The 21,157-nt window shown below is 51.6% G+C and overlaps 2 protein-coding genes across 17 annotated transcripts in view; both read right to left on the bottom strand.

The window, feature by feature from the left end:
• Positions 1–342: 342 nt before the first annotated feature.
• ILKAP (ILK associated serine/threonine phosphatase) lies at positions 343–13,187 on the bottom strand. The gene is made up of 11 exons (XM_061345331.1): positions 12,991–13,187; positions 12,176–12,241; positions 8,969–9,091; positions 8,117–8,243; positions 7,139–7,245; positions 6,574–6,667; positions 4,607–4,694; positions 4,124–4,245; positions 2,223–2,342; positions 824–905; positions 343–623 (listed from the first exon to the last, which is right to left on the bottom strand). The coding sequence occupies exons 1-11, from the start codon at positions 13,034–13,036 to the stop codon at positions 483–485; spliced, it is 1,116 nt and encodes a 371-aa protein (XP_061201315.1). The 5' UTR covers positions 13,037–13,187; the 3' UTR covers positions 343–482.
• Positions 13,188–13,626: 439 nt separating this feature from the next.
• KIF1A (kinesin family member 1A) overlaps positions 13,627–21,157 on the bottom strand; it is a 35,329-nt gene continuing 27,798 nt past the window's right edge. For 13 of the 16 annotated variants that reach the window (XM_061345314.1, XM_061345319.1, XM_061345315.1 and 10 more), the window contains 11 exons: positions 19,620–19,734; positions 19,243–19,376; positions 19,034–19,095; positions 18,777–18,922; positions 18,456–18,668; positions 18,220–18,297; positions 17,833–17,957; positions 17,550–17,696; positions 17,239–17,431; positions 17,045–17,163; positions 13,627–16,514 (listed from right to left, as the gene is read on the bottom strand). In XM_061345314.1, the coding sequence (XP_061201298.1) occupies positions 16,472–16,514; positions 17,045–17,163; positions 17,239–17,431; positions 17,550–17,696; positions 17,833–17,957; positions 18,220–18,297; positions 18,456–18,668; positions 18,777–18,922; positions 19,034–19,095; positions 19,243–19,376; positions 19,620–19,734 (1,375 nt within the window). In that variant the 3' untranslated portion in view covers positions 13,627–16,471. Of the gene's footprint in view, positions 16,515–17,044; positions 17,164–17,238; positions 17,432–17,549; positions 17,697–17,832; positions 17,958–18,219; positions 18,298–18,455; positions 18,669–18,776; positions 18,923–19,033; positions 19,096–19,242; positions 19,377–19,619; positions 19,735–21,082; positions 21,107–21,157 lie in introns of all 16 variants that reach the window. The other 3 variants (XM_061345320.1, XM_061345326.1, XM_061345329.1) reach the window with 1 other exon arrangement.

The following is a 21,157-nucleotide window of genomic DNA, read 5'->3' as shown; positions in this document are numbered from 1 at the left end:
TCCCAGCACTAAGACAGCCCACACCACATCCCAAGTCAGTGGCCTGGGTACTGCACAGTCCATACAGTACTGCCTGACTGGGAACTCCCACCGAGTCCTAAGAGCTCATGACTCTCCCAGGGCCTCATACAAAGCTCAAAGTAATGAACAGCAGAACTACACCAGCTGTCAGAGTTCATGCCCACAGATACCTGCTCTTGCTAGCACCTCTGCCAAATGGATTTATTTGGTTTGCCAAGACATTCACGGAGGGCTGACAGAACAAGAGATTCCCCCATAGGCTGATCCACTCTGGCAGACACTTACAAAACATTGTTGGCCAAGTGAACTACAACTATTAGAAAAAAAACAACCCAACTTTATTTACACTGAAGAGCATCCAGCAGGACCCTCCCTCCCCTGGCCACACATGCACACACCCAGACTTCTCCCTTTCCTTACATCCGCCAGAAGCTGGGGAACCTGCTGCCGCTCCTCATCTCTCAGTGCTCTATCCGCACCACCATGACTGTGACATTGTCCGCCGACCCTCGCTGTACTGCCTTGTTGGCCAGTCGGTTACATGCAGCTTCATACCTAGCATCTGCTTCCAGCTTCCCCTCTCTCATCTGGATGTTTTTATCCTGGTGGGACAAGGAAAGACAATACTGTTGCTCCCAACAAAGCATGTAAGTGCCCCAAACAAGGACAAAGTGCAAAACAAGTAAGGACAACCTCAGGTATAAGGGAGGATATCCGGCAGAAGTACATTTCTGCAAGTCAGAATCACTCCATTTCATGTGCCCTGCCCTGACAAGCCCAGCCCAAGCTGCCTTCTCCTCACCTCAAGGCAGGAAACAATGAAGTTTACAGCTTCTTCTGGTGTAAAGACTTTAAAGAGGCCATCGCATGCTATCAGAATGAACCTAGAAATGAAGCAGAGACAAGTTCCAAGGTTGAATCTTTGGCCCCCCAGTTACAGCAAAATCCCTCCAAGCTATTTTATGAGTACCCACGCTCCAATCCAAATGGAAGGTGCTATAAATCTCATCTGAAAATTCCTCAGAAACACCAGATGTCCTCTGGTGCTCCAGAATCTACTCTTCACGGAGTTGAAGAAATTCAAAGAACATGTCAAAGATCCAAGCAACCAATGTCAGACATAGAACAAGACATCCTGGCAGACCCACTCATACTGCACCGTTAGCCAAGGCCATATACCATGCCCTGCTGGAAACCTCTGGTATTTCTTTAGGACTGCTTCTTTCCTATATGCCCTTTTCATTCACCTAGTTCCCTGTGAAGTAGCTAATACAAGGAAATAAGAGAAACACAGCCAGTATGTGCACCACTTTAAATCCTTTATATTTCCACACCTCTGAGGTATGTGATATCTTAAATAGAAACATTCACAGGAAAACCAAGCAGCTTAACCCAGGAAGAGAAGCATAATTGTGATTGGAAACCTCTGCCACAAGGTACTGCTGCAGACGGTTGAGGGGTACAAAGGCCAAGACCAGGAGAACTGAGTCACAGCTCCTCATCAGAGGATGGGGGAGTCAGCCTGCTGTGCACTCCCTGCCTGCACGGCAGACTGCACTAACGAGAAGCCCTAACAGCAGTTACTGGATAAGGAAAACCGCAGGCTTTTCACAGAGGTGTCCAGCCTGCCAGAGCAGCACCTGTCTCTGAAGACATCGTTTCAGAGCTGATGCTCAGAATATCTCTAGAAATATTTTATTGGATCACTTGATATGGAACTCTAATCCCAGAAAAAGCAGCAGTACTGGGTTACATTCTCACCTCAGAGGGCCTGCAGGGTCATACTGACATAAAAGCTCACAGCAATTTGTCGTTGCCAATCATATGTTAGAAAAGTAACTCAAATCTTCAAATATCAGAGTCAAATGCAACAGTATTTGCAGGCACCACAGCTGCTAGGAATAACTCTTGGACAAGATCGTGATCCAGGGATTGAAGCCTTAACTAACTGCTTGAGCAGTGGTGTGTGAACTTATTCAGAGGATGAAAGAAGTCTAAGGCTCATGTATATTGTCACTGCTGCAAGACTGGTTTCTCCAGCAGAAGCCTTCACAGTATCCTGGCAGGTAAGGCAGCAGCAAGAGCATCTTCTCATTCTGCATGATCTGAAGTGCCTTGGGTGTAACCGCAGAGCACACGGGGTCATGCAGCTGAGAAGACCTAAGACACAGTCATCCCCCCTCTGTGAGGGCACCCTTTACCTGTCATTGTCTGTGAGTTGGCAGCGTTTGATATCTGGCACAGAGATAACACCACAGTGTTTGTACTGGCCATCCCCAATGGAGCGGGAAACCTCCAGCACTCCCAAGACTCTTCCATCCCTGCACAAGGGAAGAAAACATTGAGAGTCCTCCACACACATGCACATCTTACTGCAATGCCTGACCAGGACATGCTTCCAGGTGCGTTCAGCTGCCTCCTACAAATCCTGACCCATTCCCCCAGCAAGTTCCCATCTTCCCTTCAACGTCTCGTTCCCTTCCTGCACATTTGTGTGAAACTTTGGAAACAAGTGGAGAGGAGGAGGAAGAAATGAAGTTAGGAGAAATTCAAGGCTGTTTTCCATCTCCGGGCCCTAACTGAAATCCTGTTTGGCCTAGCAAGCCAGGGAAATAAGAGTTATATGCTGGGCTGAATTCCTGGAGGTGGAGGTTTAAATTCACAGATTATTTTTTGGCAAGGCATCCAGCAGATTGCATTTCAGTAAAAGCACATAATGGCAGCAGGCAAGACCATGTCTGAGCCAGCAGTCCCTCTCCTGTGCTCTGCCTATCAGGATACCAACCACTATAGACTGGCTCAGCTATGGGCAGTTCCAAGGAGCAAGAACCATGGCACTTCCTCCTGATCATTTAGTCTTTACTAACTACTGATTACAGAAACCATTCCTGTGAAACCCAAGTTAAAATTCTCCTTAGGAAGCAGTTTTGCTTGCTAAACTTTTCTGATTAACTGAGTGCTGCCCCAACAGAAGCAGCTTCCCACACTCCACCTTTTCAAAAACAGAGCATCTTCTTCCCAAACAGCTCTTCTGTGCACTCTGAAAAGAAATAAGCTCATTCATCTCATAGTCTAAACAGCCTCACTTAACAGAAAAGCATGTCACAGAGATTTGATACTCATATACTATGCAACTTTTCTCTTAGGTCCAAAATATTGAACTGTAAGCAGTGAGAAAGGCTCCCTGGCAGCCAGGGAGAAGTTTCCCATTCTAAAAAGAGCTAAGAAACACTGGCCCATTTCTTTCCTGTATGCAAAGACAGATCAGTGCTAAGCATAAGAAGCAGCATTTGTTCTCCAGAGATAAGGGGAACAAGGCACTCTAGACACAGCAGTGTGACAGAACTGAACCCACTCCTCGCCACAGGGCATTCTGCCTCTGCAGGCACCAGTACACCTGTACAGAGTTCTCTCTTGTGAGAATACCGTTAAATCAAGAAACAGCATTCACAGAAGGAAGAAAACCTAGACAGAGAAATCCGACACACCTGTTGTGCTCAACACCAGCTGCCCAAGCAATCATGCACATCCATATGCACAGGAACGTTAATATATATATAACATTAATATATATAACATAATCCCACTATGGCTCCATAAATCTCCCTCCTACTGCAGGCCTCCTCAGTGCCTCAGCTAACCCGCAGGACAGCAATGCCAACCAACATCAAACGCTTTTCATGCCCTCTCAAACCCTCACCGGGAAAAGGCGATGCTGCAAGGAAGAGAATTCTATTCAATGCCACAGCGTGCAGTAAGCATTAACTTCTTAAACAACCAAGTTCAACTCTGTAGTTCAAGCTTAAGCATGTCCATGCTTGCATCACACTGCCAGGCTTTCATGTGGGCTCCTGCCTCTGCAGCTCAGCACCTCACTGCCATTGTAGGCCCCTGGGAAACAAACTAGCCCCTATCAACCAACTCAAGCCACTGAATCCTTAATTACCTCAGGCACTGCTGTGCCTCCCATAGGCAGCAACAGATTCTCTCCAGACTGTCACTATAATGAGCGCTGGGCATAGGAAACTCCAGAAACTCAATGCTCAGGCCCATAGTTGGGCCAGGGTTTAGATCTGCTCACTCACACCATTTAGGCATTTACCTGACATTTCCTCCAGCTTTCTGTATCCGCATACGCTCCTCATACTGGGTGGGGTTATGCTCCTTACTGAGGCTTAAGGCTGCATGTTTTTGACTGTCTTCATTGTAACGACACAGAATCGCCTGTGCTGACAAAAGGCCTTCGTGAGTGAACAACAAAACTACAGAAGAACGTCTTGCGAGAGAGAGCTGCAAGTTATCATGAATGGGGCTACATTTACATACTGTTACGATATTTAGCACCATCAAGAGAATGCTAGCACATTAGCTGTTTTATGGAAGACAACACAGTTGCACCCTGCACTCAGCCAAAACAAGATGCTTTGTAGGAACATAGAGGGAGCACCCAGCCAAAACAAGATGCTTTGTAACAACATTTAGGGAGCTCACAGCAACTGGAACACCCCACACACCTCACCCTTCAGGGTAAATAAAGCTGTTGGAAGAATAAAGGCTCCAGCAGTAGGCTTCCTGTTCTGCTTACCCGGCTGTCCCCAAGGTTGGCTATGTAGAGAGTGTTGTCGACAGCTAGGACACAAGTAGCTGTGGAGCCATCCTTCCATGCTGGCTTCCTGAAGGGAACAAGAATGAAATTATTAAGGAGGCAAAACAATGTTTAAGAAATTAGTCACAGAGTGCTCCTGGGGTACTCAAGGAAGTGTTATGCATGTGTGTGCCTGCATGTTGTGAAGCGTTGTGTGCCAACATGCTACAGTCAGCTAGCACAAGCCCGAAGCAGCTGCCTCAAGCAGCTATGGAAACTGTTGATGGTGAATAGTGAGCTGGACAAGAACAGCAGAACTGCAGAGTACCACCTTCTAAATGCATGGCCAATACCCAACTGGTTCAAATACTGCCAGCCATGCTCCCCACACCAGCCCTTCCTCACACTCAGCTCCCAGGGAAGTTCAGCTGTGGCTGGAACAGGCTCAGTCCCAGTGGCTCAGCAGAAGCTACAGTACTGCAAGCAAACAAGTTCTCCAAACTCCTCGAAGGCTCCTTATTTGCAGCAAAGGAAGGCACAGGCACAACTACAGCAGAGTTGCCTTCCTTTTTGCTTTAATATCCCTTCCTTTTTCTCCTAGTACCCCTGCAAACCCAACTCTGTCCTCATAATCCCATCTCAGGAGCAACACCACCCATTCAGTCACTCTCCTGATATTTCACTTGCTGTAGTTAAGCTTGTGAGTCTAGAGCTCCAAGTAAACCGAGAAGCCTTTCTTAGATTACAGATGCCAGACTAGTCCTCCCCATAATCAGGCCCAACTACGATGCCACTCTACTGAAACTAGCTTTGAAAGACTGATTTCTGAACATATATAATCCAGTTTTCCTAACTTCAAAGGTGCATCTGAATGAAGAGCATTCATTTAGTCAGCAAAACAGCTATCACTAGAAACCCTTTGTAGTGCCTTTGTCATAAATCATATTTCTGACCAAATGGAGACTAGTTTGGGAATGACACTGTTGTGACAAACTCAAAGAAGCTCTTTTCCTTTTGCCTGGTCAAACTTATTTATCTGATTAGTCTTAAAAGACTGACCCAGTCTGCAATATACTTAAAATTGAAAGTTTGCAATCTGCGTTAGAGGTGCACTGGGAGAGCGGAACAAACAAACCCAAACATTTAAAGGACCGGTAGCAAAGTGAATGTGTTTTAAATGCAATCCACATCTCCCCTAGTCCACACAGTTCAGCAGAGACTGAGAAAAGGTAACTTGCACTCAAAACTCAGCTGGAAGGTGAGCTGGCATTTATCCCATTGAAAGTAGCTGCTGTGCTTTTCAGCTTTGTTTCAAAAGAATCTGTTAAAAACAGCTTAAGATGAGGAACATTCTTCTTCAACATCACTGTTTTCAAAAGATGTGAAGAAAGCAAGATTTCAACTTACATTGGGAGAGTTAAGTCTTTCAACACACAGCATTAAAAACAACCTCAGAGATGTGCTCCAAGCTGGCAGGCACACACTTGCTAACAGGAATGCAGCTCTAAAGAAAGCTGCACACAACAGTCTGCAAAGTACTGCTCTACAGATACCCTTCTGCCACACTTCAAATCTATCAACACAGAGATCCCATCTCAGGCAGTAGGGGATTAGCCACTTCAGCAACATGGCAAGTCTTTAAAAAGAATACAACCAAGATGCCCTGGTAAGGACAGAAGTGCAGTCTTGGTCACGTTTTGTCTCCTTCCTTTACTACAAAGGTGTATTTTGGTCTAAGGGGTCCTACAGACCGCTTTCCACAGAGTAAGACCAGAACACGCCACGATCTAGCTTTAGCAGGCACTCAGATGGCACAGTTGCAGCCTGGCACACCTATCTATGCTTTGAGGTTTTCCCAAAGCACAGACACAACTCAAAAGTTTCCTCTAATTTTAGCCCTGCTAAAAATTAAGGTCTGTGAGATGCAAGCAAAGAAATACAAATGCATGGGAAGCATTTACACTTACTGGCTGGATGCCTGCTTTAGAAACTCTTCATCTGTGTGTTTGAAGGTATCCAAAAGGCATCTCTTCACAGTTTTCTCCACACTGGCTACCTCACCTGTCAGACAGGGAAAAGAGCAACTAAGTTCCAGCTTAAATGTATCTGACCTATCCCAGTCCCTCCCTTCACCCACTCAATATGCAGTCAGCCAGTGCATCTCTCAGACCCTGTGCACAGCAGCTAAGGTACATCCTGGGTTCACACTACCAAAAATCTGCACTAGCATATATGAAGAATTTATGACACATCCCTCTCCCCCACAGGCATATTTTCATGCTTGAAGCAGCACTGCCAAAACTGGCAACAGTGCATCTCACACTTGTTCAGTGGCTCACAACTGGCTACTTGTACCCTTCTGCCTAAAAGGCTTCCAGCCCTCTTCCCCAGGAGACAGAGCAGTCTCACAGTAACACCCTGGGAATAAAGGATGGGAACTGCAGAATGATACCCGAATAAATCAATTTCCCTATCCACTGCAAGGCAGAAAAGGTGATGGTTGTCCTACAGCCCTAATTCCAGCCCTCTCACCTTTAGGAAATTTCTTAATCAGGTTCTGGTGCATATTCTGTGCTGCAAATTTTGAGGCTCGGACTCCCCCATGGCCATCAAACACAGCGAAGTATGAGACACGTGTGCTGTGAGGGAACAAAGTGTAGCAGAAAGGGGCTAAGAGAGGCAGTTAGGCAGACAGTGGGATTCAGAATATTCATCTCCATAATGCCCTGTCCTGAGTAAATACTGTTCTCCAAGGCACAAAGGTAACAAGTCTTTAAGCTGACACATTCAAGCATGTTTCACCTCAAAGCCACTACAACTCCCCAGCACTACACAGACATCAGCCTAAGCAATCCTACAGTTCTTTCCATGCCTAAAATTGTTGAAACCATTCTATAGACAAGAAACTCGGATCCCTCTGAACATGAAGCTCTCAGGACAATTACTAGTTCAGAAACCAGATCCCGTATCAGGATGATCTTTGAAAGCATTCCTTTAAATACACACATTCTCCCCACACACGCTTGTATGTGTTTATTTGTGGAAAGCTTTCAGCTTTTCAAGTACGACAGTTTCCCTTCTTTAAGCATTCTCCAGTGCCACAGTTAAATGGCACACTTAACTCTAAAACACACTGTAAAATCCCTAACATAAGGCCTCATTACTTATAATTAAATTGAGGGTCTCTGAACACCCATAATGACATTTGGCTCAATATCCATAGCTCCTGGGCCCTCACAACCCTTGCAAAGTCAGTGACCAAATCCACTGAGCATCACTCAAAGGGAGGTATTTGCATACAGTAGTCCTGTGATTTGCACAGAACACAGCTATCCAGGTCTTCCAGTAATAAGCCCAAACTACACAACACGACGCAGGTGTAGTCAAGAACATGAGCTGCTTAAAGCAAAAAGGATCCTATCATGGGCTTAGCTGAAGCAAGCTGGAGCTCCTTCACCCCTGTGATGGCTGCCATCCACAGCTTTATTCTGACAGTTGTGGCCCACTTACATTTGGGAGGGCAGAGGCTGGCACTCCTCAGTGATATCATTTAAGATGACATGTGCATCCTGCATGTCTTCTCTTTCACCTTTCCTCTCTGCCACATAACCCTTCAATCCAAAAATGCCCACTGACCCTAAAGGGGAAGAAAGCAGACACATGCACGCAAATCAAACTCCTCCATCTTCTCAACTCAGGCTAGGAAAAAAAAAACAGTAAATCTGTGACCACTTTTCAGCTTTCAGAACCCTATTCTGACATTTGTAACATGGGATTTTAAGTGACCCCAAGGTGAGCAGCTATAAAAGCTGCTTGCCCCCATTCTGGCAGGCAGCTAAAACCAAGCAGGCCTGCTGGGCATCAGACAGGGCTCTTACTAAATGGTGTGGGGAGAGCAGGGGAAGTGTGTGACTGAACCTGCAGATTAACAAAGCATGGCATGACAGGCAGGCACCTGCACTGAAGTCAAATGCCCTATATATAACAGTAAGTCTCTTTTTTAGCAGCCACCCAGTGGAGAGATTTGTGGATGTGGCAAAAGAAACTGGTGTGGCTCTAGCCTTCCAGAAGTTTCACAACCAATACCTCGTTTGGCAGTATAGTAACTTATCCTGCAAAGGCTGAGCTGCTTGCTGCTCAGTTTTTGCCACTTCAGCAGGGCTGGTAAGAAGACCTGGGTGAGGGAGGCAGAGTGCCAGAGAGCAAGAAGGGTTTCCACAGACTGCTGCAGCAGTCTGTTACCTACAAGAGGCTGAAAACACAAGCAGACTGAAGAACCCAAGCTTAGCTTTGGTCTGGACTTACTAAGGCCAATGTCGAAAGTACAAATTAAGTACATTTGTTTTCAAACTGTCTGAAAACCTTTACAAACTTTCTTTTCCACAAGTTCTTCCCTGCCATTCTTTTCTTCCTCCTCCAAGGACTTTCTCTTCTCCCCTTTCCCGTGGCTCCCTGCTGACGAGACCTGCTCAGTAGCACTGGAAGCTGAAAGAAAGCAAAAATGCAGGTGACTGAAATCTGCCAGCCCTGTTTTACTTGCCTAAATTCAGTAGCAAGTCCTTTTTATACCAAAGCACTCCCAAGGGTGCAGGCCGGCACTCTCACACAGTACTAAGTGACCAGAGTTAGCACCGAACAAGACATATTAACTGCCCACAAATGCACACACCCAACTTCACTCAGCATGTACAACCCACAGCACACATTGCTGATTTGATCACTTTACATTGCGTGGCCTACCTCAGGCACAGCACAGCTGCGTTTATCTAGGAGGCTGCTGATTCTCCCCACCAACCCACATTTTGTTACTTAGCTACCAGCCTTTTTTGCAATTAACTGCTAAGGAAGTTAATGTTTCAGGTTGGAACACTTCTAACTTTTATCATTATTGTCTCTAAATTGTGCCCACAGTCATGCAAAGAAATGTATTTTACTACTCTTAACATGCGTATTTGTTTGGGGTTTCAGAAGACATGTTACAAATAAAAGCTAGCAAGCAAACTATGATTCCCATGCCATGAGAACCCTCACATTTTCCTTATGGAGATTTATTCTTGGATGGTACCTGAATTATCTCACCTCCTCCCAGGTGCCAGCAAACACTTGGCTGCATGCTGAAAGCCTTGCCAGACCACTAGTGTAGACAGCCTCTATTCTAGACCTGTACAGACCACAGCTAGGAACAAGTCTGTTCCCAGAGCTGAAAAGCAACAGAAACCAGGGCAGTGGCAGCACCAGGTCCCTGCACATGTGCTGGCTTTGGCTAGGGTAGAGTTAATTTTCTTTGTAGTACTAGTATGGGTCTATGTCAGCCAGGGTAGTTGACCACAACTGATCCAGGGGATATTCCATACCATGATGTCATGCTCAGCATATAAAGCTGGGGGAAGGAGAAGGAAGTGGGGAGGATGGCTGGAGTTATGGCATTTTGTCTTCCCAAGTAATGGTTACATGCAATAGAGCCCTGCTTTCCTGGAGATGGCCCAACACCTGCCTATGGATGGGAAGTGGTGAATTCCTTGTTTTGTTTTACTTATTAAACTATCTTTATCTCATCCCATGAGTTTTCTCACTTTTGCTCTTCCAATTCTCTCCCCCATCCCACTCAGGAAGGAATTAAGGAGCAGCTGTGTAGGGCTTAGCTGATGACTGGGGTCAAACCACAACCACCATCTTTGCTCCCTGTAAGCACACACTTTACTTTTCAAAGTATGGAGCTTTCAGGCACAGATGACAGGGGGTTAAAATCTGAGGAATGTACTTCTGCAAACAAACCTAAGTTTACTTTTAAAGAGCCAGAATCCAAATTTAAACGATCAGGGCACAAACAGATTGCCATAATTAGTGTCAGCCAACCTGGACACCAGGTTAACTTACTGTGCAACCAACATAACAGGCTACACCCATGGGTTTTCCTGAGAAGGGTAGGTAAGCAAAGGCTTACTTGTGTCACCGCTGTTGGCTGGTGGAAGATTATCAAAGAGTAAAGAACCTCCTTTTCCTGGAGCACAAGAAAAAGCAAGGACTAAAAATTTTTGTCCCTCTGAGGGAATAATGCTCTGTGCTCATGCCTTCCGAGGTGTGGAAATTATACAATGCCAGTTTACCAAAGTGAGCTAAACTTTAACTGCTGTTACTGGATGGTGGGGACAAACTTACATTTGTTCCAGGGAGTATTTAATATGGAACATCTATAACATTCTGATGATGCGGCTACAGCGCTGGTGGATATAGGAGGAGCAACTGATGTCATCTACCTGGACCTGTGCAAAGCATTTGACACTGTTCCACATGACATTCTTGTCTCTGATCTTAAGAGGTATGGATGGACCATGTGGAGGATAAGGAATTGGCTGGGTGGTCGCACTCAAAGAGCTGCAGTCAACACCTCCATGTCTAAGTAGAGATCAGTGAAAAGTGCTGTTCTTCAGGGGTCAGTACTGTAACTGGTGCTGTTCAACATCTTTGTCGGTGACATGGACAGTGTGATTCAGCTCACCCTCAGTAAGTCTGCAAATGATACAAGCTGTGTGGTGCAATTGACACACTGCAGGGCAAGGATGCCATCCAGGGAGACCTGGACAGGCTGGAGAGGTAGGACAGTGAAAACCTCATTTAGTTCAACAAGGCCAAGTGCAAGGTGCTGTGCCTGGGTCAGGGCAATCCCAAGCACTAATACAGGCTGGGCAGAGACTGCATTGAGAGCAGCCCTGAGGAGAAGGACTTGGGGATGCTGGTGGATTAGAAGCTCACCGTGACTCATCAGTGTGCGCTCGCAGCCCAGAAACCAACCATGTCCTGGGCTGCATCAGAAGGATCATGGCTAGCACGTGCTCTGCTGTGGTGAAATCCCCCCCTGCAGTCCTGCATCCAGCCCTGGGGCCCCCAGCACAAAATGGGTGTGGACCTGCTTGAGCAAGTCCAGAGGAGGTCACAACAGTCCTCCAAGGGCTGGAGCACCTCTGCTATGGAGACAGGCTGAAAGTTGGGCTTTTTCAGCCTGGAGAAGAGAATGCTCAACAGAGAACTTAGACCAGCTTCCAGTGCCTAAAGGGACCAAAAAGGAATCTGGAAAGGGACATTTTATAAAGGCCTGTAATGACAGGACAAGGGAAAATAGCTCTGAGCTGAGAGAGGGGAGATTTAGATTAGATACTGAAAAAAGTTCTTCCCTGTGAGGGTGTTGAGGCCCTGGCACAGGTTGCCCAGAGAAGCCCTACTGGCCTGGCAGTGGTCAAGGCCAGGTTGGATGGGGCTTGGAGCTACCTGGTCTCATGGAAGGTGTCTCTGCCCATAGTCGGGGGTTGGAACTGGATGTGCTTTAAGGTCCCTTCCAACCCAAACCATTCTGTGATTATCAAAATAATAAATTACAAAAAACAAAAAAAAAAAACAAACCACAGGAAGAGAGTAGCTGCTCTGCACACAGGTGCTGATCTGATAAACCCACTGGTTTTACCCTGTCTAACAAAGAAAAAGGCTTGCACTAGTTTCATCCCAAAATGATGCCGACGCAGAAAGCATGTGAAACCTAAATAATAGAAGAAATAGGAACTAGAGCACCCATACCTGAGTCAGCACTGCTGGCTGGTGGGAGATCATCAAAGAGGAGAGGTCCTTTCTGGGCTTCCTTCCCTGTAAGGCACCAGGATAAAGTCAGGACCCACTGCATGCACTCAGGGGGTGGCTTCCAGAAGGACTGCCTCCAGCTGAGCACAGGTGGGTTCACAGGAGAGCCTTGGCTACCTTTTGTCCATCTCTAATTTAGGCAGCTCCTACGTGTGCCGGAAAACCACTCGCCAGGGGATGATGTGAACTCTTGAGAATAATTTGTTTGTTTCGTTTCTAGCAATCCACACAGCGTGTATTACCACCCCTCACCAGCCAAATTGAGATATTACAGCGTGGGAGGAGCCAAGAAAGCACCAACTTATTTCAGGTAACATTACAGCTCTCCAGTCCCACAGCCCGCAGCATCACAGTGAGGAGAAACGCTCCAGCATGGCCTAAATCGCACGGATAACGCCCTGCATCCGAACGAGCCCCAGAGAGAAAGAACGGCACAGAACAGCACACCAAAACAAACCCGAACCGAGTCATCCCCTCCTGCAGCCGCCTCCTCACACGCCCCGCTCCCTTCTCCCCCACCTCTCAAGCGCTGGGAGCCCTCAGCTATCACCGCCCCGGTGCGCGCGCTGCAGGCGCGGCCCGGAGCCGACACCTTCGCCCGCAGAGCTTGCTGCCCACAGCGCGCTGCAGCAGGCCCGGCGGGGCCGCGCGGCCTGCTATGCCGTGCCGTGCCAGGGCGAGTCCCGGCCCGCGGCCCTGCGCGGATAGGGCAGAACGCGAACCAGGCGCCCTCCGCCGGGGCAGCGCCCGCTCACCCGCCGCCGAGCAGCCGGGCTCCGGGAGGTCCCCGAACAGATCCATCGCACCGGCAGCCCCGCCGCCAAGGCCGCTTCCCCGTGCCCAGGCGCCGTCCCGCCTCCTCGGGCTGACAATCTCCCCGCGCAGCCAATCAGCGACCGCAGACGGACCGGAAGTATACGCCCAACGGGGCGGGAGCGGAAGGCCGCCATTGGCTCCGCCCCACAAAGGCCCCTGTCAATCCCCGCAGTGGGAGGTGCGGCGCCCCGTCAAACACCCTCGTCTGGCTGCAGCTGCTCCGCCAATTGGAAAGCGGGACGTCTGTGCCAATCAATCCCGTTGCCCCGTCCCTGTCTTTTCCAGGCTGACCAATCCCGCGGCGGGGATGTCACGCCCTCCTGTGCCTAGCCAATCGCTGGAGGGGGCAGGAAGGAGGGCGGCGCCCCCTAGCGGCGCAGGAAAGTGCCGGTGCAACAGAGTCGTGTACCGGGTATCCCCGTTTCGGGTGCCCGTACCCGGTGTGTCCGAACGCTACGCGCCTCTCAGCCCCCTCGCCCACAGTCCAGGACCGGTGCGGGCCTCCCCGCCGCCGAGCAGAAGGCGCCCGCCCTACCCACCGTGCCCAGGAAGGAGAGCAGAGCGGCGCAGGGCTGTTCTGCGTTAAATGCCACATTTATTTCAGAACCGAACAAGCCTCACGCGTGCACGGACGGCCGGGACCCGAGGCGCCAGCCCCGAGCACGGGGCAGGGAGGGCCGGGACCAGAGGGCACAGGGGGCAGACGCCCCTCAGCAGGTCCCGGCCCGCCCGCTGGTGCTCGCCCACCCTCCATGCCACTGTTCCCTGTGAGATTTCCCTTCGGATGGGGCTCACAGTCGTGCCTGTACATCAAGGTTTGCGTTCCTCATCCCGGGGGGGCTGCGGTGAAGGAGGGGAATGGGGGGTGTAACGGGGAGAGTGCATGGTGCTGGCGAGAGCGGGGCCAGGAAGATGGCGAAAGTAGCCTGCAAAGCCGAGGACATCCCTCAGGGATGCTGCCAGCCGGGTCTCCCTCAGCGCCGCGTCCCTCAGCCGAGCTGTCTGCTCTGCAGGTTTGCTGGCCTCAGGCAAAGCTTCGGCTTCAGCTCCGGCTGGAGGATGTGCCCGTCCCGCAGCCGCCCCTCGCCTGAAGCAAGGGCAGCGCTGCCCAAGCCTGGCTGAGGAACCTGTGTCTGGTCGCTGGCAGACGCAGATTCCTGTCTCCACCAGAAGCTGCCTCCGCCCTGGTAGAGCCTCCCCTCTCCCCCGGGGCACACAGTGTTCCCTAGCCCCTTACGCTGAATAATAGGATGGTACCAACTAGTCTTTGCTGGGATGTCACAGCCCAGACCCCTCCTCCACCCCAGCCGCAGCTTTGCCCCTCCATGCCCCCCGAGTGAGAACCTATCCCTCCATAAAGGGCACAAGTTGGCTTCTAGATCACAGGGCGGGGAATAACCCAGTTCGATGGGGCAGACGATTTGCCACCTGCCTGGGAAGCAGGGCTGGGAAAAGCAGCCCTGTCACAGCTCCAGGCCAGAGCGATGGGGTGAGATGCCCAAGGAGCTGCAGCAAGGCTGGGCAAAACCTGCAGGGGCTCAGGATCCCAAAACTCTTTTCCATCACCTGAAACTCAAACTGAAAGGCCTCTGATGTGCAGCGAGGGGGTCCCTGCAAACCTCTGCCCATCTGCCATGTCCCTTCCTGTCCGTGCCCCCCAACAACATGAGCGTAACAAGAAGACAGCACCAAGTCCCACACACACGCACGCGCACACACACACACACAGACAGTGCGGGGAGGTGCGGCAGAGCCAAGGCGCAGCCGTGCTGTGCAAGGGAAGGTAAGCCACCGAGGCGTGACAGCGAAGCTAAGAGGGTGCCCAGGGGATACGTGAAGGAAGATGCTCGCCTTCCCGACCGGAGCTGTGCTGGATGCAGCTGGCCGATTGGGAAGCCCCAGCTGAAAGCATCCTACCCCCCTCACAATGGATGAGAGACAGAAGATAGAGGAGAGGGAGAGCTGCTGCTGGGGAAGGTGGAAGCAAGTTATGGCTGGAGGAGAAAGTCCTTTCGGCAAAGCCACCTCTGCCGTGGGAAGCCCTCTGGGTTAACGTGCCGATGAAGGCAGGGTGGGAAGGAGGTGGGCACTCACTTCTGCAGCAGGGGAAGAGGAGTGAGAAAACACCAAATACAACAGTAAAAAGAAGCCCTATCCCCACCTCGACACCCCCACCCCAGCCTCTCCGTGCCCCTCTGACTTGCTTTGAGCGTGTTGTCCTGCTGGGAGGAGAAGGGATGTGACAGCCCTCTTTGGAAAGGCTAAAGAGGGTCCTGTGAATTGGAATAGCCATTTCGAGCCCCAGCTCTTAGGGAACTTTTCCATCCAGCGTTGGAAGCAGCCACCTGAACCTCCACGCTCTCTGCAGGGATGGGACCCTTGGTGTCCTGTCCTAAGAGGGGAGAAATCCCTTTGGACAAGCCCCCAGGGGCTCCTAGGCTGAGATAGTGGAGGTGGGCCACGTGCTTTTGGGCAGGACAGCCTCACACAGGCAGAGCCATCCCCAGAACCCTCCTTTTCCATCCAGCAGGACCAAGCTCCAAAGTGAGGTGACACATCTGCATGGATGTGGAATTCTCCAGCCCACCAAGATGGTGGGCTCCTCCCTTCCAGAGGTAGATGGGGCAGGTAGGAATTGCCTCCTTTGGGAAGACATGGTAGGCTGTCCAGCCACCACTGAGGGGAGAAGTAGTTTAAGCTGCAGGGGGGTGCAAAGCAGAGGGTTTGGGAAGGGCAGGGAGCGAGGGCAAGAGCTCCGCTGCTGCCGGGCACATGCCAGGGATGTCCCAGGAGAGGCATCTCTGGGGCCCCAGCCCACTGCTAAGGCTCTCCCTTGCCTGGGGGAGGCATTGTCCAGGGGCCAGGACCCAACTTACAGGATTTTTGTGATGTAAATAGAAATAAATACTTTATAAATATCATATCTTAAACTACTGACACCTGATCTTATTCTGCTGTCTCTTGCAGAAACATCAATAAACTAGGAAATCCTCGTACTTACACTACCCCTTCATGTGGAGGCAATTCCTCCTGCTCTCCCACCTCCAAGCTTTACCACGCTCCCACCCCTGTAGATCAAAGACCAGCTATTAGCCAAAACTGCCCTCCTCGCTCCCTCCCGTCTGACAGGGACCTTTCTGGAGCATTACAGATGGTGTGACATGAAGGTCACCCATGAGGGGACGGGCAGAAGATGGCACGTGCACAAGAGATCCTGCCCAGGCAGGTCGAGGCTTTTGCAGCTACGAACGGAAGTGAGTTTCCTCCACGAAGGTGAGAATCGAGACAGATCCTTCCATGGAGCAGGCAGCTGGGGAGCAGATGGTGTGAGAGATCAGACGTTAACATGGGGAGTCTTGACACAGAATCAGCTATCTTGATCCTGTTGGCAGACGGATGAGGTGGAGGGTATTTTTCAGGTTAGATTCTCATCTGGGCTGTTCTCCTTCTGGAAAGCTTGGACCTGGTTTGAAAAACAAGGGAAAAAAGGTGTCAGAGATGTGAACAAGGAGAGGTGTGGCCCCCTGTGTTTGGTGTCCTGTCTCCAGGCTGATGCTCGAATCCAGCCAGAGCTGGAGAGACATGGCATTAATGTCTTTTTAGCCAGAGCACACAAATTTCCGTGCATTTACTCCTGTTCCCTCAGTCTTGCCACTTCAGATGGTCTCAAGAGTGAAGGGCCAGTCTCCCTGCAGCCAGCAATGAATGTCGCTTTGAACTCGGCACAACAGTGCCTCTGTACCAGCCAGTATCTGTCCCTAGATTGAAGAATTTAAGCCGGAAGGAGCTGAAATCAAGATTAACATGGTCTAAGTTCTGCCAGCTGAGAGCACATCTGGACACAGCTCTGTGCAGGAGGTGCTCCCCACACCTGGCTGGAGGGGTCTGCACCACGGAGAGCACTGGGTCCAAAACAGGGACCACACTTGGCTGCTCACAGACCCCCCACCAGCAACTTCTCTGCACCACCCTTCACCCAGCTGCTCCTGGTACCTTATGGACCCAGCCAGGAGGGGGTTGAAGGCGTAGAGCCAGTCATGCATGTCCTTGTCACTGCTCGCCTGCAGCAGGATGCCGCGATGCTCTGTGCACACTGCAAACGTGTTCGGGGTCTGCCAGGAGAGAGCCATGAATGAGTCTCCTGCCTCAGTGGGTGTGTGGAATGGGGCTGGCTCTTGGTGCCCTACCTTGAGCATGGCCTGCTGGTCCTCACTGTACTCCACCTGGGCCTTGGAGAGATTGAGTATGGCTCTCTCGACCATGTCTTTGTCTGAGTTGTAGATGTAGACATATGGGCGCCGGACCACCACGAAGCGCTTCACCCACCCATTGGTGTGGGGCTCCAGGAAGTGCAAGTAGCCCTTTTTGGAGACGATGGGGCTGCAGAAGGGACCAAGGTCAGGGTGGGGCATGGACCAGAAGGAGGTGGCAATGGTAGGGCATGGCCCCCCCTCAACCCAAAGATATTCCTTTTCCTAGCTGCCCCAGTTGCTCCTACCTGACCCGGATCTCCTGGATATCAGGCACCAGCAAACGCTGGGGCTCCTTCTCCTCCTCAGGCCGGTGGCCTGGGGACTTCTTCTGCTCTCCTTCTACTGCAGGCTCCGGATCAGGGCTCTCTGCTCTGGAAGAGACTTGGGGGGATCTGGGGAGGAAGGAAAGGCTAAGATGTAGGAAGAGTGACAGCTAGGGAACACCCTTGACCAGGACCACATCCCAGTGGTACAGCTGCCCTGCTTGAGGGATGGTGGGACATCACCCAAACCTGGCCACCTTCTTACCTGACGTCGATGGCATTGTAGCGTCCTTCCACCAGTGATGGGCAGGTTGAAGAGGGGGTGAGAGTGGTGACCCCAAGAACTGGCATGGATGGGTCTCTCATAAGGGTCACAGACATTTCAGACAGCTGTGGAGGAGTGGAGGTGTGGACTCGAGTTTCTGCCTGAAGCTGGGCACAGGCAAAGGACCAGGTGCCTACTCATACAGGGTTCTCCCCCAGCACAGTCCCAAGAGCCACCAGCTCCAGGAACCCCAGGGCAGGTGAAGGGAGCAGGGACCCCAGAGCAGGGATCACTCACACCAAGGTGCCCACCTGGCCCTTGCCCATCCAGTTCCACACATCCCTCTCAGCCCCCAGCAGCCCGGTAAACCCAGGACACTGGCAGTACCTTGCTCTCACTGGCGCTAATGCAGACGTGGCTGTGGCTGTACTCCCTGTTGAAGGTATGTGTGAGCAGGCGCAAGCACTGTGGAGAAAGGAGGAAGATGGTCTGATAGGAGGCACCTTTTTCCACCCTTCTCCTCCTGCTCTTCTTGGGCTTTCTCCTACCGCAGTCCCCTTGCACCCTATGGGAGCCCCTTCCCAGCTTCATCCCTGTGAGCTGGGAATGCTGCAGGACGGTACCTTCACAGCCAGTTCCTTCTGCCTCTCGCTGGGGCTCTCAGGAGGTGAGGTGCGGTTCTCAGTGGCCCCGTCGACAGAGAGTGGGGAGGAGACACAGGAGGTGCTCCGGGACTCAGAGTCCTCACTGGAGCAAGGTGACAGGGTCTCCAGGCCCAAGCGCTGGGTTGTCTCCAGCTTCTCACGCAGGAGCAGGTAGTGCCTCGTCTTCTCCACCTGGGCAGATACATCATAGCTCAGAGGTGGCCCCTTCCGCTTAATGACATCCTTCCAGGGACCATGTGTCCCATGCCCCATTACCCTGTTTCTAGCCCAGACTCTTACTTCTTGCAGGAGGCTGAGTTTCTCCAGCTCCCACTGATGGTCAAGGATGAGGCTGTCGCTGCGGGGCCGCCAGCCAGCCAGGTTCTCCTCGCCCCGCACATAGGCTACGGAGGTGTCTAGCACACGCCGGCGACGTCTCTGCATGCCTGTGGGGACAGACACATACTAGGGGGGACAGACACACAGACCCAACCCCAACCACCATGCTGTGCCTGCCAGCCTTGTGGTGAACACCCAGGCAGAGACATGACACCCACCTGGGCTGCCGGCATCTGCCACTCGGCAGAGGCTGAGCTCATAGACTCCTGTCACACGGTTGCTGTGGTCAAAGGGAGATGAGGCATTACCAGCTCTATCCCATCCCCATGCCCCGGTTATTTCACCCAGGCTGCTGGAATGCCCCAGAAAGGCCCCAGTCCCTGGGTGAAGGCTCTGTTCTCCCAGAAAGGCAGGAACTTCCCAGTACCTCTCAGAAGCCCGCAGGCTGCCGCTGCCAAAAAGGTTGCGGATGGAGCGGGAGGCAGGAAGCTTGGCATCCCGGGAGTAGAAAACCATGCAGAAGTCTTTGGTGATGACGGCAGGCTGAGTGCAGTTCTCCATCTGCAGCAGAGCAGGGGGAAAAGGTGTCATGGGGGGGGATGGGGACTGTCTCTTGGCAACCCATCAAGTCTCTCCCACCCCTGGTGCCCAGTGGTTTCCACTCCTGTGGTCCCACCAGGAACCCCAAGCACTAGGCTGCACCCTGTCAGCATTGGTGCAGGGTAAAGGAGAGGTTTCCAGTGGCTGGATCCCGGCAGTAGGGGAAATACTAGACTTTGTTAGCACTACAACAAAGGTCCTTGCCTCAATGTAGGCAGACAGGGTGATGTAGATTTTCTCCCGGTACGGGGTGACACGGTTGAGCAGCAGCGAGTTGTGCATGGAGCTATCCCATGCTGCCTCAAACTGGTAGAAAGTCCTGCAACAAGAATAAAATAGCAGAACTGGTAAAACAATGTCCCCAGAATCCTAGGCAAGCGAGCAAGGAGATGCTATTGTCCCCCGCTGCAGCAAGGCCTGCAAGGACACATGGACATGCACACACCACAGGGACAGATGGGGACAGCCACTCCAGAGGACACAGGCTCAAGGCAAAGGGGGATAAGGTGTGGCAGGAAGGGGATGTGGCACCCTTGACATGGCCAGCAGGCCGGGGTTCTGGGGAGGAGGGACTGTGGGAGGAGTGGGGGCTCAGCTGGGGTGCAGGCAAGGCAGGGCAGGCTGGGAAGGCAAAGGAGGGCAAAGAAGGGTGCATGCCCCACCGCCATGCTCAGAGTGGGATCTGCCAAACCAGCACACCCAGGCAAGGTCCCACCATCCAGCCCACGGCACACAGCACCTCCCAGCCCCCGCCAGGAGCAGCTGTCGCCATTCAGGTGGCCAGAAGGGAGAGGAGGGAGGATGCTCAGCACTGGGGAGTCCCCATACCAGCCAAGTTCCCTTCCCCAGGGCTGCCCCATCTGCCAGCCCTGAGCCCCACCAAGACCCAGGAGCCACAGTTTTTTAGTTGGCCCCTGCTGGGCTGTCTCCCCCAGCTCTTGCTCTCCCCTCATCACCAGCCCCATTCCCACCATGCTGCCTCACTCTCCTCACTTGGTTTTCCATAATTCCCAGGTTGGGGGAAGGAGCAGGGGACACCTGGCCCCACTTGCTCGGTGCCTATGGGGTCCCATAGAGGACGGCAAAGCCACCTAGAGCAAGAGTGGCTACCAGCCTCTTCAGGTCAAGCAGTCAAGAGTAGGGGAAGCAAGAGGCATTGGGTATCCCTGTTTCACCTCCTGCCCCTCTTCTGGGCTGCCTCCTGGGCCATCCTTGGGTTATGGGACACCCACTCCCCAAAGCCACCTGTTGCTGCTGCAGCCCTGGCTCCTGCCTCAGCATCGTCAGGAAGCAGCAATGTCTCAATGAGGATGCTTCAGCACATCCCTGAAGCAGCACCCAGGTGGCTGAGGGGCTTTTTGAACACAAACCAGGGCAGCCAGAGGGAGCAGGGAGAGGCTCTCAGCTGCAATTGCCCCCGTGTAGGAAGAAGAGGGAGAGCGACGCTTTCAGAAGGTGCATAAAATACATTAAAAAGCCCCACATGAGACAGAGCCAAGGCGAAGGATCACCTTTCGGACACAGGTCACTTGAGAAGGGAGTGCTCCCCAGGGAGGAGGAGAATAGGAGCCTCAGGGGAGGGGGGAAAAGAGCAAAAAGCAAAGGGAGGCAAAGGAGAAAAAGAGAAAAGCAGGTGGGACCAGACCGAGCAGGTGCACGCAAAATACCTAGTGTCATTTCCGAACGAAATGCTATAAGTGGAAGGCGACCCAAGGACAAACACACACACATACACACACAGA

The sequence above is a fragment of the Neopsephotus bourkii genome, unplaced genomic scaffold (genome assembly GCF_033783945.1).
Source record: "Neopsephotus bourkii isolate Nb327-2 ecotype Australia unplaced genomic scaffold, CSIRO-AGI_Nbou_v1 NB_234, whole genome shotgun sequence".
Classification (NCBI taxonomy): Eukaryota; Metazoa; Chordata; class Aves; order Psittaciformes; family Psittacidae; genus Neopsephotus; species Neopsephotus bourkii.
The sequence above is the reverse complement of the archived record's forward strand: the minus strand, read 5'-3'. Positions and strand labels throughout refer to the sequence as shown.